Source organism: Colletotrichum higginsianum, chromosome 3 (genome assembly GCF_001672515.1).
Source record: "Colletotrichum higginsianum IMI 349063 chromosome 3, whole genome shotgun sequence".
NCBI lineage: Eukaryota > Fungi > Ascomycota > Sordariomycetes > Glomerellales > Glomerellaceae > Colletotrichum > Colletotrichum higginsianum.
In genome coordinates, this window is record NC_030956.1 from 1,035,246 (window position 1) to 1,052,085 (window position 16,840).

At 55.3% G+C, this 16,840-nt stretch overlaps 4 protein-coding genes across 4 annotated transcripts; 3 read left to right on the top strand and 1 right to left on the bottom strand.

Moving 5' to 3' along the window:
• Window positions 1-3,311: 3,311 nt before the first annotated feature.
• Window positions 3,312-5,912, top strand: CH63R_03871 (mechanosensitive ion channel; the record flags this gene model as incomplete). Its single annotated transcript, XM_018298846.1, has 1 exon — window positions 3,312-5,912. One exon carries the CDS (start codon window positions 3,312-3,314, stop codon window positions 5,910-5,912), a length of 2,601 nt encoding a protein of 866 aa, XP_018160092.1.
• Window positions 5,913-7,439: 1,527 nt separating this feature from the next.
• On the bottom strand, window positions 7,440-8,558 carry CH63R_03872 (uncharacterized protein; the record flags this gene model as incomplete). Its single annotated transcript, XM_018298847.1, has 1 exon — window positions 7,440-8,558. The coding sequence occupies one exon, from the start codon at window positions 8,556-8,558 to the stop codon at window positions 7,440-7,442; it is 1,119 nt and encodes a 372-aa protein (XP_018160093.1).
• A 2,103-nt stretch (window positions 8,559-10,661) lies between these two features.
• CH63R_03873 (uncharacterized protein) lies at window positions 10,662-14,831 on the top strand (the record flags this gene model as incomplete). The annotated part of the gene is made up of 1 exon (XM_018298848.1): window positions 10,662-14,831. One exon carries the CDS (start codon window positions 10,662-10,664, stop codon window positions 14,829-14,831), a length of 4,170 nt encoding a protein of 1,389 aa, XP_018160094.1.
• Window positions 14,832-15,797: 966 nt separating this feature from the next.
• Window positions 15,798-16,620, top strand: CH63R_03874 (uncharacterized protein; the record flags this gene model as incomplete). The annotated part of the gene is made up of 4 exons (XM_018298849.1): window positions 15,798-16,155; window positions 16,298-16,335; window positions 16,416-16,436; window positions 16,567-16,620. 4 exons carry the CDS (start codon window positions 15,798-15,800, stop codon window positions 16,618-16,620), a joined length of 471 nt encoding a protein of 156 aa, XP_018160095.1.
• Window positions 16,621-16,840: the final 220 nt, after the last annotated feature.

Sequence of the window (16,840 nt, forward strand, 5' to 3'; positions counted from 1 at the left end):
CTAGAGAAAGAAGGAATCGACGGAGGATGTGACATATTCACGTGTCGGTTTGACGTTACCGCCTACAGGTGATACAGAAACGTCGAGGCAGTTAGTTCCATTTGATGGGCCGGTAAAGGGCATCCATCATCCATCGACGCTGACCATGCAGCTATCAAGCGACAGGTTAGCCGCGACAGATAGACAGGCAGGGCAGGCACACAGGCTTCGAACCAAATTGCAGATTTGCTGTACCGATGCCAAGACACACCGCTTCTGCGACGCGTTCCGCTCATGGAATGGATTTGCGGTGGTGCTCGTATCGGAACCAGCCAGTTGTGGCCCAGCGTTGGTGTGATAGTGCCCCCGGTGCAAGTTCTGCTTCCGCGCCTCGGGCTCCTGTGACTCGCCGTCTGGCCCATCTGACGCCAGATATCTCCGTCTCCTCGGATGCAGACTTGTCGTCACTCGCTGGTGTTGGCGACCGCCGGTGTTTAGCCCCTTCGGCCCTTTCCACTGTCACCGTATACTGGTGCGGCCTATGGGGGCACATCACCACCTTCACCACCACCGCCAATGCAGTACACGCTATTTCTGTTGAGGGTGGCTTGCAACACAACACTTGTAGGGGACATGGGAGGTGGCGGCCATGTGCGCGATGAATGGTGTACCAACCCATCAGCCCTTTTTTTCACGCCGTCCCCTTGTCCGCCACAGCGATTCGAGCGGCAGCGTGGGATAGGCAGGGCATGACCCGCGATCGTCTGTTCGCGGAACGGGAGAGAGACGGTTCAGTGCAACGCAGCAGAGAGAGAGAGCCTCACAGTCTCACAGGGCGCCACGCCACCCACTCGGACGGTGTGTAGCTGCAGTTGCGCTCCCACAGGGGTTGGGGGAGGATCGCGATGACAGGCGATCTCGAGGAGTGTGGGGGTTCGCTGACACTCAGACTCCGTTGTTTGATTCACGGACTAGTGTGCATTTCGGTTCCCGACTCGACTAAGTGTTCGCTTCGTGTCCCGAATGAGGGGGAATCGGATTTGCATTCGCGTCCGTCGCCTCAAAGCACATATGCGGCGATGATGAAGGCTGATGGAGAATATGACGATGATGGGAGTCTGAGAGTGCAGCTTTTGGAGGCTAGCACGTTGTCCGCCCCAAGGGTGGATGCTCGCGAGACGCTAGCCGTCTTTCGACTTAGAGCTGCTGAGGAGGGAGCAAGGGGATAGGCACCATGCGGTGCGATGTCGTGGTGCCTGGGTGACATTGCACAGCAGAATGCAAACGACAAGGCAATATACCGTGCTGCAGAAGAGCAGATTGGCAGAGTCTCAGCCAGCAGTCAGTGGAAACGGGGCCTTGGGTTAATTGCAATGTTGCAGCGAAGAAGCAGCCATGGCCTTATCGCCCACCGAGGCGCTTCTGTGCAATTAACCTGATGGGCGGGTTATTCAGGGTCTCCCCTCCCACCCTGAGGGTCACCCACCATCCGTGGACCGTGGCAGCGGGTTGGGAGGACGGTGGTGACGCCGGGCACGGGCACGGCGCAGCACAGAGGATATTCTATGTATCTGAAGGCAACATGCTGGCTTGACGTGGGATGCGAGCATCGTCTAACCCGGTTTCCTTGGCCGGAGATGCAGAGGCTCTTTTCTGTCAAAATAAATCACGGACCGCATCCCGCCCACGGCCGTCCAAGCTCAAAAATTCGACTTGATGGGATGGTCACTCATTCACTCAGTTTCCTCACCAATTCGACTCACTGCTTTCTTCACTCACTCGCTCACCCACCTGACGTACCGTACCTAGGTAGGTAGGTTAGGTAGTAGTAGTGAGTACGGTGTTAGTGTATCCGTGCAGTACTTCGTACTTCGTCCAGAGTTCTACTCCATCCAGTCTTCCCGAAAAAGGATACCACCACGACCGTGACTCCAGCTTGAAAATATGGGGACCCAATCTTTTTCGTAAATGTTCATGACGAGCAAGACGCCCCCTGGGCCCGATCAGCATTTCGCACCCCCAGTTTTATTTCTGGGCACCGACGTGGCGCCGCAGCACAACGCAATAACACAACACGGTCAACCACTGTAAGTTCTCCGTCGACAGGCCGGCCGCGCTGGGCCTTCTGGAGCAGCACATGTCGCCCGTCGCCGGTTCTTGGTTTGCTCTCTCTGGTCGCTTGGGGGGTCTTGGGTCCCCATTGATTCATTGAGCTCAAACATCCGCGACCGGGATCAAGATCCAGTTTTTTTCCTCACAGGAGTCCCTGTTTCTTAAATGACCGACAATACCAGGGTGAGAGGGGGGAGCATCCACGCATCGGCGAAGCATCTGGACGCCAGTAGCTTCTCCTCCCTCTGGTTGCTGCTTGTCCTCTCGCTTTCCCATCCATCACCCATCACCCATCATCCGATCTCTGAACCTGGACCCGGAGGGACAAACACAGGTATATCCGTACATACTCGTCCACATATCGATCCATCCACACACAGGGGAATACCTGTAGATACTTGTTCCGAGTACTCTGTACTCTGTACCCATTGCCTATTCGGTCGCGGTTCCTTGCCTGGTCCCTGCTGCACCTGTCAGGGTAGTGAAGCGTATCCGCATGCGCAGAAATACCTTTTGACTTTCCACTTGTCTTGGTGTTGTTGCATCCAAGAGATATTTCACCCACGTCTCCCTCACTCTCCTCCCCCTCTCGTCTTGCCCAAAAGAAGCTCTTTCCCCAGCTCTTCTGCTCTCTTTCCCCAGCAGTTCCTGCCCCTACACCTTGCCCACGGGGATAAAACAGAAGCAAAGAAACAAGAGGGAAGGCACCAGCGCTGAGCAGCTTCCCAACACGCAACACAACGGGCACTTCGTCTCTTCTTGACTGAAGAAGACTCTCTCTCTTAATCAACTTGCCAGCCCTACACCACGTCGCCGGCTGAGTTATAGTCCAGCGAGACGACAACTACTCAAAGCACTTGGATCATTCCTTTATTCACCGGTTGTTCCCGGCGTCGCGTCGTTGAACTTGGCCTTCACCGAGAAATACAGCGGTGTGCGTCAAAACGAACCGACCGCGCTCAAGCGTACTCGGCCATCAACACAAGCCGCCATTCGCCTCATTCGGGCATTGCTGTTTGTCAAAGTCGGCCCTTTCCCACCCTTTCGTCATCTTTACGGACGAGCCAATATCGATTGGAAGCATCTTACAAATCACCGTTCCCGCTCGCCGCAGCACACTCATCCAACTTTCCTGTCCGCATTCTATTCTCGCCCACTTACACCCATAATACATCACATCCCACCCGTTAGCCCAGCGTGGCTCTTTCACCCAGCCCAACATGACGACTCCAACGAATCGTGACCGCTCCAATTCGGACGAAAATGAGAAGCGCTCTTCTCATACAGATGATAGCCTCCAGACGGCAACGGATCCCAGCTCCGTGCCGCCTCAGCAGGAGAAGATGACCCGCCTCAATACCGACAACCTTCTCCCCCTCCCGACCGACGCACATGGCCCCGGCCCCATATCGCCCCAAGACTCCCGCGAACAGGCCTCGCGTCTGAACGACGACCTCGAACTACTGCGCGCTGAACGCTTCGTTTCCAACCAGGAACATGAGTTATCACAACAGCGCTCCCGTCAGGGTAGGACCCGAGAGCCAGAGCCCGAGGACGTCTTCGCGACCAACCCCACGGCCGTCGAAGCCGTGAAGCCGCCCCCCGAAAAGAAGGCCGGCGCCTTTGCTTTCGCCCTCTGGAAGTGGCTAAGAAAGTTCCCTCGTGTCTTCCGTTATTCCGTCTACATGATTCCCGGCGCCGCCCTTCTACTCATTCCCGTCCTCCTCGGTCATTTTGCTGTCGTTCCTGAGAGCTCAGCCGTCGGCGGCGCCAACGGTGTGTACCTCACCTGGTTCGGCATTTGGCTTGAGGTTGTTTGGTGCTCTCTTTGGGGCTCCCGCATGATCACAAGCTTCATGCCGCTTATCTTTGGCGGCATCGCCATAGTCATGGGTTCTAGCAACCACAAGAAGTGGAAGGATATTGGCCAGGGCCTTGAGCTGCACACTGCCCTCTTCATGTGGATGCTCGCCGTCCTCTGCTCATACTCTCCCATTCTCAACGGTCATCGCGTCTTGCCGGACAACTTCAACGAGGACGAAGATGATTTGCCTCACGTTCAGTGGATCGATGTTGTCCAAAAAATCATCATCGCGTTCTTCGTCCTGGCAGCCCTCAACTGGGTCGAGAAGATCTGCATTCAGTGGATCGCGACTTCTTTCCATCAGCGCACCTACGTTCAGCGAATCGAGACCAACAAGAGCGATATCGACCACCTCGTGCACCTGTACGAGCACTCCAAGATGCGCATTAACCGCGAGGACTCCATCTGGCTCACGACGGAGAACGGCAACAGATCGGGTGCCCGCACTCCCATGGGTGTCATGGGCAAAAATGTCCGTTCCGTATTCAACAAGGCCGGCGGTGTGGCGGCTCGCGTTGGAAACGATTTCATAGGACGAAAGGTCGCTTTCAACCACGCCCGCAAGATCACCTACGAGATGTTACGCAATACTGCCTCGGCCCACTCTCTCGCTCGTCTCATCTTCCGCAGCTTGGCCAAAGAAGGCCAAGAGACCATCTTCCTCGAGGATATGCAGGTTGCCTTCAAGACGGCTGAAGAAGCAGAGCACGCCTTCAGCATTTTCGACAAGGATCTCAACGGCGACATCTCCATGCAAGAGATGGAGGGAACCTGCAATGAAATTCATCTAGAGCGCAAGGCCATCGCTGCCTCGCTCAAGGATCTCGACTCTGTCATTAAGAAGCTTGACAAGGTGTTCCTCTTCATCATCGTTATCATCGCCATCATCGTCTTCATCTCCATTATCTCGGGCTCTGCCGCCGCCGGTCTGGCCTCTGCCGGCTCCAGTTTTCTCGGTCTCGCTTGGATGCTTCAGGCCACTGCCCAGGAGTTCCTGCAGTCTATCATCTTCGTCTTCGTCAAGCACCCCTTCGACGTTGGTGACCGTGTCACGGTTTATGGCAACACTGGTACCCTGGGAACTGGCGATGACTACTACGTTACCGAGATTTCCCTGCTTTACACCGAGTTCAAGAAGATGGAGGGTCACATTGTCCAGGCACCCAACAGCGTTCTCAATACCCTTTTTATTCTGAACCAGCGTCGTTCTGCCGGCCTCGCCGACCCCATCGAGCTCAAGCTTGGTTTCGGAACCGACCCGGAACTCATCGACGAGCTCAAGTCCCGCATGCTCAACTTCTGCCTGGAAAACAAGCGCGACTACCAACCCCGCATCATCAGCGAGGTCAAGACGCTCAACGAGGTCCAGTCCTTCACCATGAACTTGATCTTTTTCCACAAGTCCAACTTCCAGAACGAGCTGCTCCGTCTTCAGAGGCACAACAAATTCGCCGCGCAGCTCATGGCCGAAGTCCGTAGCGTCGGTCTCCAGGGCCCTTGGCAGGTGCAACCCGGTGGTTCCCGCGACACCCCCTTCTACTGGGCTGGCGGCGCCCCCCCTTCGTACGACTCGTCCAAGCCCGGTCCCAGTGGCAACGAGCCCTCGACGCCTGCTACGGTGGGCGATGCTCAGTCGCACCACTCACTCGCCCACTCTACCTCTGTTGGCCCGGCTGTTGTTACTCGCTCCCGCGCCGACTCGCGCACCGGTGTGGTGCCTTTTATCGACGACAACTGGAGCGATTTCCAAGACGTCTTCGAGGCTCGTAGAGAAGTTCACCAGCCCCACGTCTCGCGCCTCCAGAGCATCCGCGAGCGATCCGACCTTGAGCGCCCTCAGAGCTCTACTTCTGGCGCCGCCGCTTCGAGGCAGTCTCACGAGTCTGGCTCGCAGCGTCGTAGGTTCTTCGGCCGCCCTCGGAGCTCCAGTAGGACGAAGACCAGCGATATCGTCTAGCCTGGCGTCCCTCTTTGGTCTGCTCTTTTTCTGCAGATCACACATTTTCCCAGATTGTCACCAATATTTGGGACACATACACACTCCTTTCATAATGCGATATTTGTAATCGAATTGTCGAGCGAAGCGAAAGAAATGTCGGAGGAAAAGAAGCATGAGAAGAGGAGATGACGGATTGGGTTGTGCATGATCACTCAGCAATGGATGCTCAGGGGGTTCTATCCATGACCCCCGAGTCCTGCAGGTGTCGACGGAGTTCAAGTCGGAGAAATTGGCATCGGCTTTGCGTGTACGATAAAAAGAAGCCTGGGAAGGCTTTCAGAGCGAATCGTTCCTTAGACTGAAATCGGGGTAAAATACCCAATAGAGATCTCGATTCAAAATTCACTCCTTTCGATTGCAGTCTGTGACGGAAGCTTGGCCCGGGAGCATCGCGGTCACCAAGACCGGGTGGGGCCGATTTCCTACGCTCCTAGTCCACTGCCAGAAACTGGCCGCTGAATGCGATGATAAGGCTCGCAAGCCACAACATCACACCGACCACCGTAGTCTTCGCGTGGCCTCGCCCTCGGCCGGCTCTGCCTCCGGCGTCTCTGGCATAAGCAAGAGCCCTCGATGCCCAACGTTTTGCGGCGCGCATCTTAAAACGCTTTATTTGTCTTTTGCCTGATTACCAACGTTTACAGCATGTAGCCATCTCTTGTTGGGCCAACTCAAATGAGGCGACCAGCCGATGCCGACAGCCCTCGACCTATGAGCCCGTACATGGGCTGAAGGACTAAAGATCGGGGTTTCCCAATCAGCCAGCCGTTGGGCAGGCTCGAAACCCACCCCGGCTGTTCCTCTACAGTCACATAACGTCTTGATCCTCAGGTGCGGGAGTGCGGCGTTGCGTAAGCGTTGCGTATTATCATAGCAGGGCTTTTGAAAACCAGATCGAAGTGACCAGCATGGCAACAAACACTTCCGCACGCCAAGCAAACACCAGAGCAGAAGACGGCTCGAGGGGGGTCAGGGGAACGAGGGCGGCAACTGATGCGCGACGTTTCTTAGCTGGTAGTCTGAGATGTACGGTTGAGCGTCTTGGGGTGGAACTTTGATGGACAAAAGGTTATGTTAACTTGACACGACCTGCTTCATCGGTCGGCCATCGGCTTGCTATCGAACAAAAAGTGAACTTCGGGAACCAGCACGTTAGGTCCATACTATGCCTAGGGTTTTTGATCTAGAAGTCGGAGTGTCTTTTTTTCGATTGAAACCAGACCGGATTGATGTGATTGGATATTGAACATGGCAGTTGAGAAAAAACGTCCAGTAAACACTGGAACAAGCTATTGAGACATCATGCCAAACACAGAACTTCGATTCGGCCTGGTAAACATGCCAGACTGGAAGGTTATATATACCATAGGTAATCAATAAAGGCCAAGCACATCCCAGAAACCATCCGCTTTACCAATACACAACCAAAACAGACCATCCGAAGCCCCTTTACCCTCCATCAAATCATCTGCGTCTGAAAATCCATTACCAGCAAAGAGTGTCAAATGTACACTTGCTCTCAATGACAATCTGGGAATAAGTGGGATACAGCACATCGAAAGCCGAAGCGACGGCCGTGTTGTAGTCTGTGTCGAACTGGGTGGTGTTGCATTCGCTGCAATGGATGCCCATGTTTGGCTCCGACCACTTCATTTCGTAGCCAATGAAGCCTTTGAGCTCCCTTGTCACCATGTCGTAGGCGGTAAGGTTGAAGGTGGTAGGAAGAGTGAGAGTATCGTCCGAGGTATCGTTGGCAAAGGGGGCTGGTCCGTGGTTATGGACGAAGTAGCCATTGGGACCGGGGAGCGATCCAAGGTTCTTGACGACGTTGAAGAGCACAGGCAAGAAATTGAGGGGTGTGTCGTTGGTTCCTTGGCAGCGGGCCGTGACAGTCGAGTTGAGACGGTTAGAAAAGGAGTTGGGACTGCAAACGCCGTCGATAGTAAAAAGGATGCTGCTCAGGAAGTGGTTGATGGTGCCATACCAGACAGCAGGACGGGGGCTGACCTCGATCTGGATAGCCAAGGTGTCCCCGGTGACGGATGAGTTGCTTGGACCATCGGTGATGACGGTGCCGTTGTCTGCGGGAGCACCTGCGCCGGGAACCCGGGCCCATGGAGTAGGGCCGGTCTCGAGATGGTTACAGACAAAGGCCGAGGTGCAGGTCGAGTTGCCAGAGACGCTCAAACCGACAGGGTGTCCTCGGTAAGTGTAGCACCAGAGAGTGGTACCGCCGTCCTTCGTGCTCATGGCCTTTCCGGCACGCAAGAGCTCCGGGGTGCCATCTTCAATCCAGGCGGACCAGGTCTCGCCGTTGGAAAAGGTGGCGGAGGCACCGTGGAAGTTCCAGGGGTATGTTCCGTCGCCGTATGGCATCTGAACCGTCAGGTCAGGAGGGGCAGGATCGGTCTCAGCGGGAGTTGACCAGATAGCACCCTGGTACCAGTTCATCTGGCGGGAGGTGGACCAAGTCTGGTTCTCTGGGTTGGAACCAATGCCGCAGTCAGCCAGAACCAAGTTCTGGTTCGGATTGAAGTGAGCGTGCTTCTGCAGGTTCAGTGAAGTCATGGCGGTTAAGGCCTTGAGGGCGCGGGAAATGGTCATCTTGGTGAGATGTGGGGAGTGGAGGTAGGTTCCGAGGTAGAGAAGAGCGACTGACGAGAACCAAAAAAACGCAGAGGGAAATAGAAGAACGAGGTGATGAGGAGAGGTCCAAAAGTGCGGTGATGAAGTGGTGTTGTTGAGGAGATGGAGGGCAAAGGATGGGGACTGACGAGAGAAGACTTAAAACACCAGGAGAGGGCAGCGATGCCACAGAGAGACGTCAACGACGTGAAAGGAAAGAAGCAGCTCGTGTGAAACTGCATCTCTTACCAGGGGGGGTCATTTCGGATGATGCTAGGTCACTGCCATGACATGTCTTTCGTATCTTGGAACGGGTGACGGGGTTAGAAAGAGGACCCCAAATGCAGTGGCAAGTAAGTGACTGCTACTGCATTCATTGCAGGTACAGGGAAAGGCAGGCGAAGGCTGTGGCTGTAATTCATGGTTTAATCCCTCGCCGGGAGAAAGTGAGAGGTTTGTGTTTTTTCTTTCCTCGGATGATGAGGTGTCTCGGGACGGACGAAGCGGGTAGTATGATGTATTAGACGACAGCACATTCGGGAAGCCACGCTTATTCTGCAACATGTCGCACGTACTCGGAAGGACGAGGCCTCGATGTGCATCATTTGTCATGAATCACAACGGGAAGCGGCGTGAGCGAGGCCGAGCTGCATCGATCTTTCCGTCCTGTCCCAGGGTGTCAGTTGGTAAACGGAGCATAGTATCGAGGACGCGGCAACTATGGATACTGTAACGCTGAATGGCTTCCTCTGGGTCTGGTCAATGAGTGACTTGGTGAGCTTGCCACGATGCTCTCGTGGCATGTGAGGGGAGGGGAGGCAGACAAAACCTTTTCTCATCAGATTGACAGGCGTGATTGATAGGCGTGGAGTGGGATGACGCTATTCCCGGATGGCCCTCAGCAGGGGTTGGCCCTGGCGCAGGGCGGGTTCGTCCTTTTTTTAGTGTACAAAAGGTGGTGATTGCAGGTGTCGTCGGATCTTTGAACAGGGTTTAAAATGTTTGTTGACTCAATCAGCCTATCAGAGGAGCTTGGAGCACACGGCATGCAAGTGTCATAGGATGATGAATCAGCTACCTACCGTTTCGCCTGCTCCGCCATGATGAACTTCATAGAGTAATGTATCCGTCCCGTACCGCACCTTACCTGAGGACTAGACGACTTGATGTCCAAAGGTCATCCAAGTCCGTTGTGGAAAACTGAAGATGCAGAGTCGGGTCAGCAGTAGCAGTAGCAGCAGCAGTAGCAGCAGCAGTAGCAGCAGCAGCCTTCAGTGTCCAGTAAGAGTCGCTCAACCAAGCTGAAGTGGGGCAAACGCCCGGGATCCGGCCGTCTTCATCGCACGGTCGTCACTGAAGCAGCCGAGGAACGAGCCCCAAGACGCCCCAAGACCCCTAAAAATAAAGCCCAACCCGCATTGGGTAGTGGAGTAACACGCGCCCCATTGCCCCGTGCAGCGATTGATTGGCTGGGGACTTGGATTCTCGTCTTATTCATCCTCCTCCTCCCAAACTCATCTGCATCACGGCATGCAACTCAGCTCAGCCGCACTGCTTCTCTCGATCCAGTCTAGCCGTTCCGCCCTGTCCAACTGGCAACCCATCCGTTTCCGCCCTTAGCATCCATCCATCGACTGCCCTGCGCTATTGGAGTATTGGAGTCATGTCGCAGAAAAACGCCCAACGCCACGTTTTCCTCCACCGGCCCCCTTCTCTTCTCCTTCTCTTCTTCTCTTCTCCTTCTCTTCTCCTTCTCTTCCACTTCCTCCTCGCGACATGACCGTTGCTGCTCCTGTTGCTGCTACGAGGATCCTCGGGCGCGAATATGACACCTCGTACTCACCACCACGTCCTGAGACTTGCACCTTGAACCGACGTTCTTCTCACCCAGCGCGACAGCTGCTGTGCCACGATACCACCTGGGTCGAAGCTCTGAGGACCATCATTCCTGGCCGAGACTTGCCGGCTTGACTTGCGACATCCTGGAGCGACAAATCAGTCTTGACGAGCCTCGCAGTCACATCGCACATCGCACACCACCAAGTAACTCCCCAGTCTACCAGTCACTGTTGAATCATCACCATGTCGGGCCTCCCTCCCGGCTGGGAATGGGACTATGATGGCGCTCGCTGGTTCTACCGCTACAAGCCCAATGGCCACGTCCAGTTCCACTTCCCAAAAGAGGGCGACGAGTTTCCCGACTTCGTAGACAACTTCGCTCCGGCCCCCGAGCTCGCCCCCGAAGAGAAGCTGGAAAGTCAGCAACAGCTTAAGAGACGCACTACCCTCGAAGTTGACCCAGTATCCAAAATGCGCGCCACCGGCGGGCCCCTAAACGACTTTGGCATGAATCGAAGTGGCTTCGGAGGGCCTTTGGGCAAGGACGACGACGAGGATGACTTCTTTTTCCAGCCAGAAAACTTCATGTATCTGGGCCCCGGTGCCTACATCGATGTCAGCCCCGAGGCAGACGAAGAGTACCGGGACGGATCTCCCAAGCGAGCAGATAGAGGCGACGGCCCCGAAAGCAACGCGAAGAACAATTCATTACTCGACGCGACTAGCGAGAGGTCGGGTGTGTCGCCTCTCCAGAGCGAGGCCAACACCCCTTCCGTTATCAACAGCGTGCCGGCCGCGCAAGATCCAACCGTCGTGCAGGAGCCCGTAGCGTCGCTCCCTCCCGCCGAACCACCCATCTTCACCAATACTCAAGGCCTCCCCGTGGCCATCGATACCGTTGCGGCGTCTCCTGATGTTCCCCTGTTAGACTCTGTCGAAAAGCCTCGCCAGGGACCCGAGCCCTCGTCTGTGTTCCAGCCGCCGCCGTGGGACCCCGTAGGGATCATGGCCGAAATGGCAACGGAGCATACGGCCCCAGCTCACATTGAAACCCATCCTGATCCCGTAGAGATGGCAGACAATGCCGTACTGGCCCCTATAGAGACGCGAGTCGCCGAATTTGGCATTGCCGAATTGCCTGAACGGACGAGTCCCTCGGACCTCAAGCCGCCAACGCAATCGACTCACGACCTGCTTCATCAGACAACTATGAGCGACAAAGCTCTGTACGGAGCAACCTTTGGCACTGGGTCGAGACCTCAAACATGGTCGCCAACTCGCGCGCCGCAAGGCTCATCGGCGCGAAACACTGAGGCTACCGGAGACGACCGCCGACCCGACAATCCGCCCCCTCAACCAGCAGCTCCCCAACAGAGACGGAGCACCCCGCCGAGCGCCCAAGACGTGCCTTTCGCGATCAAGCGGAAGCCTTCGAATTCAACGGCACGCCAAAGCAAGTATCAGCCTTACGTCCCTGGGGTAACAAGCAGCGTAACCGCGGCCGAAATGGGCAGAGAAGCCCCCGACTTCAAGCACCGAAACTATAGCAACTCTCTATCAAGAGAAATGTCGTTGATGATGGGGCCCCGTTCCACGATCGATCAAACAAGCATGCCATCCGTCCTGCAGCCTCCTATAGTGCCGCCGAAAGTTCCAATCAACCCTAGCCAACCCTCGGATCCTTATACTGCGAATTCGGTACTGCCGTCGATGCTCCGAGACGGTGCCCAAGGCCCGAATACTGCCATGGGCGTTGTTCCATACGGGGAGCCGGGATCGCAGGGCGTCTTGCAACATGTCCCGTCCGTGTTGAAGCCGGCACGAGGACAACCGCAAGGTCGACCTCAGCAATCCGCGCTTCCGCCATCCGCCCCTTGTCTAGATCCAAGCACTTCCAGACATGCTGCTCCGGGCACCTCTCTTCCGGCGCAACCTACTTCTAAGCCCCCTTCCGCCCGAGTTGTAGAGAACGCAGTGCACTATACGGCCTTTCAGCCGGGGCGCATGCATCAACAAAAGCCTCAATCTCCCCAGGCAACCCAATTCTCAGCGTTTCCTCCGCCTGGCAGCATTCCACAATCGCTTTCTTCAGCCCGTGGCCCCGAGTGGTCTCTAGGATCTCGGCCCCAGGCTCACCGAGTCGAAACGACGCCTATACAGAAGCCTTCGACGGTCCAGCCCCAGTCTTCATCGCATCAGGATAGGCCTTCAGCTAGATCCGCACCGCCTTTGCCCGATTTCATGCAGCGCCCCAGGGCGCAAAGCGACGTTCGTCAACAGCGAGGCTCCTCCAGCCAAACTAGGGCCATGCAGTCGTCCATCCCGCGTTCGCCGCCAGGCGGTGAAATGGCACGTCAACAATCGTATGCCTCCAGCGAAGTCTCGTCCCTTGGCCCGCCGACGGGAAGCCAGTCTTCCATGCCTTTACAAACGCCTTCCCCTCTAGAGAGCGGTGGAAGACGCTCGTCATCTGGCTTTTTTCGTGGGGGCAATGTCGATTCCTCGTCATCAAACGACACACCAGGCTCTGCTGGCCAACATGTTCCCACACGTCCTGCAGGCTCGAGACCCGCATCCTTCTCTGGTCCATCTCCAACGACCTTGGTAGAAAGTCTGAGGCAACAGGCAAGCCAGGGGCCTTACTTTCCCACAGTTCCGCAAAAACATCCGATCCCCGTGTCGACCACCGATTTCCAGCAAGCGTCCAGCCAGCAATTGTCCAGTACCTCGAGCTCGCCAGCATCCAGTCGCCGCCACTCCTTGCCCTCCGACAGTTTGGCTGGGCCTGGGGCCCAGCGCAGTTCACAACCAGCATCACTCGGATCATATGAAGTGTCTGATCAAGGCCAGGGCCAACAGTGGTCAGGTCACGTTGATGATATCACAGAGGTTGCGCAGAACGTTCCAAGGCCGCAATCAGCGCATCCACCCCCCACGCAGACAGGAAAGTCACTTGGGTTGCCGCCGGTCGCGAAATCCCCCCTCGACCCGCAACCACCATATCCAACTGAAACCGACTCTCCAGCAGTCAGGCCTCTGTCATTGCGCCCAGCACGTCCGACTGTGATACCGCCGTCGCAAAATACACGTGGTCCCATGAGTCCCTCGACCCCTATCAGATCCCCGGGCCATCACTTACATTCTATCAAAGAACACACGGAGAACCCTATGGACACAGTTGCGACTGCCTCGTTTCCTCGGAGTTCTCGAGATGCCCGCCGGTCCTCTCAGGGTTCTAGTTTGAACCTGTCGTCTGCATCTGCTTACCCCTCGTCTGCCGAATCCGCCCGAGGTTACATTGTAGAGGAGATGATGAACCAGGCTTCCCAGCAGCCGCCGACTGCACAACCATACTTCTCGAAACGTCCGCAGCCGATGAGCCCGGCTGGTTTACCGCCGCATCCTGGCTACTCTCCAGTTGCAGGCAACCCTTTCCAGCAATACTCGCCAATAAACGCCAACGGCGCGCCGATGCAAAGTGTCATGCGCCCAGGATCGACGCCGCCAGTCATGCAGCATGCCGCAAAGGATAAAGAAAAGGGGGGCTGGCTTTCCAAGCTCATGAAGGGCAACAAGCATTCGGTTCTTCAGAAGCCGCCCCCTCCGCATCAGTTGCAAATAGCACAGAACTCACCAGATGTTGCCCCTCCGCCGCCACAGTTGTTCGCCTTTAACAGTCGTGCCGATCCCCGTCTCTCGATTCAAGTCGCCAACAAGCCACAAAGTCCAACAACTGTTGCCAATCCAAAAACAACCCCTAATTTTGACAAAATGCCTTTCATTCCGCCAAATCTCTCGATACCGATGAGCAATCAGAGCGTGGCACCAAACCAAGTCAACGGCAATCCGCATCCCCCTTTGAACAATGGCCAAGTTCCACCGGCCCAGGAAACGCTATCTTTGACTACAGTATCGTACCCCGAGCCACCTTTTGCGGCTCAGCAACAGCAGGCCAACCGCGAGCAAGTGGAAGAGCGACCGGCGAATGTTCCGTCAGTCGGGACATTGCTGCAAGTAGGGCAGTCGGTTGATAACCAATCAGATTCAGCGTCTGTATCTACTATGGATGTATCGGAAGCACAGGCACAACCAATACTGAAACCACAACTGGTGACTGTTGAGAAACATTTCAACGCTTCCCGGACGCAGCAGCAGGGTCCGTCAAGCGCGGCCGTCAATCCAGCGCAGACCCCTCAACGGCCACCATCCCCAGTGCAGAGGCACAACGAGGGTACACTTCCAGTGAATGAAGAGCTTGTTGTAGCGCCTCTATTCTCGAAAGCACAGTCAAAACATGCTCCTGATGTCGCCCCGGCCACTAAAGGGCCTGGTCTACAAGACAAATGGGCTAAGAAGCCTGTAGTCGACTATTCAGGAGATGACTGGGGTGACGATCCGTGGGACTATCAGTGACAGTCGTTGGAAACTCCAGCCGCTTCGCGTTGATGTTGAACTAGTCAGAGATCCTTGGGTGAATGAGAGAGGTAGCGGCTTGCCTCCAGCAGCTTGCACGGGCTTTAACTACAAAATACAAATTGTACCAGCCGATTGCGGCCCTGATAACAGCTTTTTGTGCATAATGACTGATCCGGAGCAATTGGGCGTGTCAAAACATTACTGAGGGATATCATTCGGTTTGTGTGAGGCTAGAGATCGAAGTGAAAGATGTACAAGAGAACTTGGAAGCTCCACAATTCATCCGTGTTCTACGGCTTGGGGCGGCCTTGACGCGACAAATAATATCATTGTCTCACCATGGTTCAAAAGTTGAGAAAGAAAAGCAGGCGAGGCGATATCTTCTTTCTTTTTCTGCAAGTCTAGCCAAGGTTCCGCCGTGACGGTTCGAGGAGGGCTGTGGCCTTTCTTGTTGACAACGTGCTCGAGGATGCTCTGCTTTGATGTTATCAAAGATACAGACCTTGAATATGTGTTCCTTCTACCAACTCACAATGTACTTTTGCTGTTCTCATCTCGTCTTTGTTCTACTGCGGATTGTTCTTGCCCAGCCCTCTCGAGACGCCATGTGCTCCGGGTCACAATGGCCTTTGTGAACTCCGGGTGTTGTCCACAGCTTTGGTTTTTGGATCTATACCTTGGTCTTTGAGTTATCTAGAAGATTCCGAAAGAGATCATCGTTCAGAGCGAACTGAAGGAAACTATATGACCGGCCCAGTCGACTCGGTCCCTTAACTTCACCTCGTCATCAGAACGCCCGCCCTCAATAGCAACAACAACACGACGACATCCCGACAGCATATATTTTATTTTATAGCAACGAGTCTTATCACTTTAAAAGCAGCTCGTCTTCTTCACCGCACAACCGCGTATATAACAGGTCACCACGGCCCACGGCAGCAGCAGCAAACCAAAAAGCCAACGATGCCCTTGTCTGGCTCTCCCTCTGGCTCCTCATCCGGCCCGTCCAACCCCGACACCAGGTCTCTCGAGCGGAAGATCCGGGACGACCTCTGCATTCTCTCCAACACCGCCTCGGTCCCCTGGATCCAGTTCGAGGTCACGACGCTCGGCGCCCTCGCCGAGCTTAACAACGAGTTCGCGCAGGCATGGGGGGCGCAGATGAGAAAGGACGAAGAGGACGCGATGGATATCGACGGCCAAGGCGATGCCAACGGCGGTGAAAGCAACAATAATGACGATGACGACGACGAGGATGATGACCAGGGCAATATCAACGTCAACATCGATGATGACAACGACAACAACAATGACAACGATGGTAACATTGATGAACAAGAGGATGACAATAATGACGACGACGACGACGACGATGATGATAACGGCGAAAATGGAGGAAATGGCGGCAACGGCAACGGCAACGACAACGGCAACGGCAACGGCCCCGGACCAAGGCCTAGCAGCTCCGGCGGCGGCGGAGGCGGCGGAGGCGGCGGAGGCGGTAGAGGCGGCGACGATAACGAAGACGATGGTCGCCCTAGGTATTACTGTTCTTTTCCTGGCTGCGGGAAATTTTACCAGGCCAAGCGGACTCGCACCCGGGTAAGTCGCTCCCCTCCCCAGCCCCACGTCTGTGATGATGTTTTGCGAATTGAAAACGAACAAGAGAAGGAGGAGGAAGAACAAAAGAGACGGAGAGGCCTGGTTGCTAACATTTTACTCTTGTCGATAGCACATCAAGGACAAGCATCCGAATCAGCCGGTCCCCCCGTTCAACGACCCATGATTCGTTCTTGGAGCAGGGCTTGTTGGAATCTCAAGCTGGATATAGGACGATGGGCAAAAGATTCCCGCTCGCAAATATTACGCCGGCGTTTGTATTTGTTTGGGGCTTGGGGACTTGGGGCCATTTCGTCTCGGGATATCCAGCCGCGGTCTGAAAGTAGCGAATCGATTTATAACAGCAAATCCTTTCAACTATATCTTAAGTGGCATGAATTAATCGC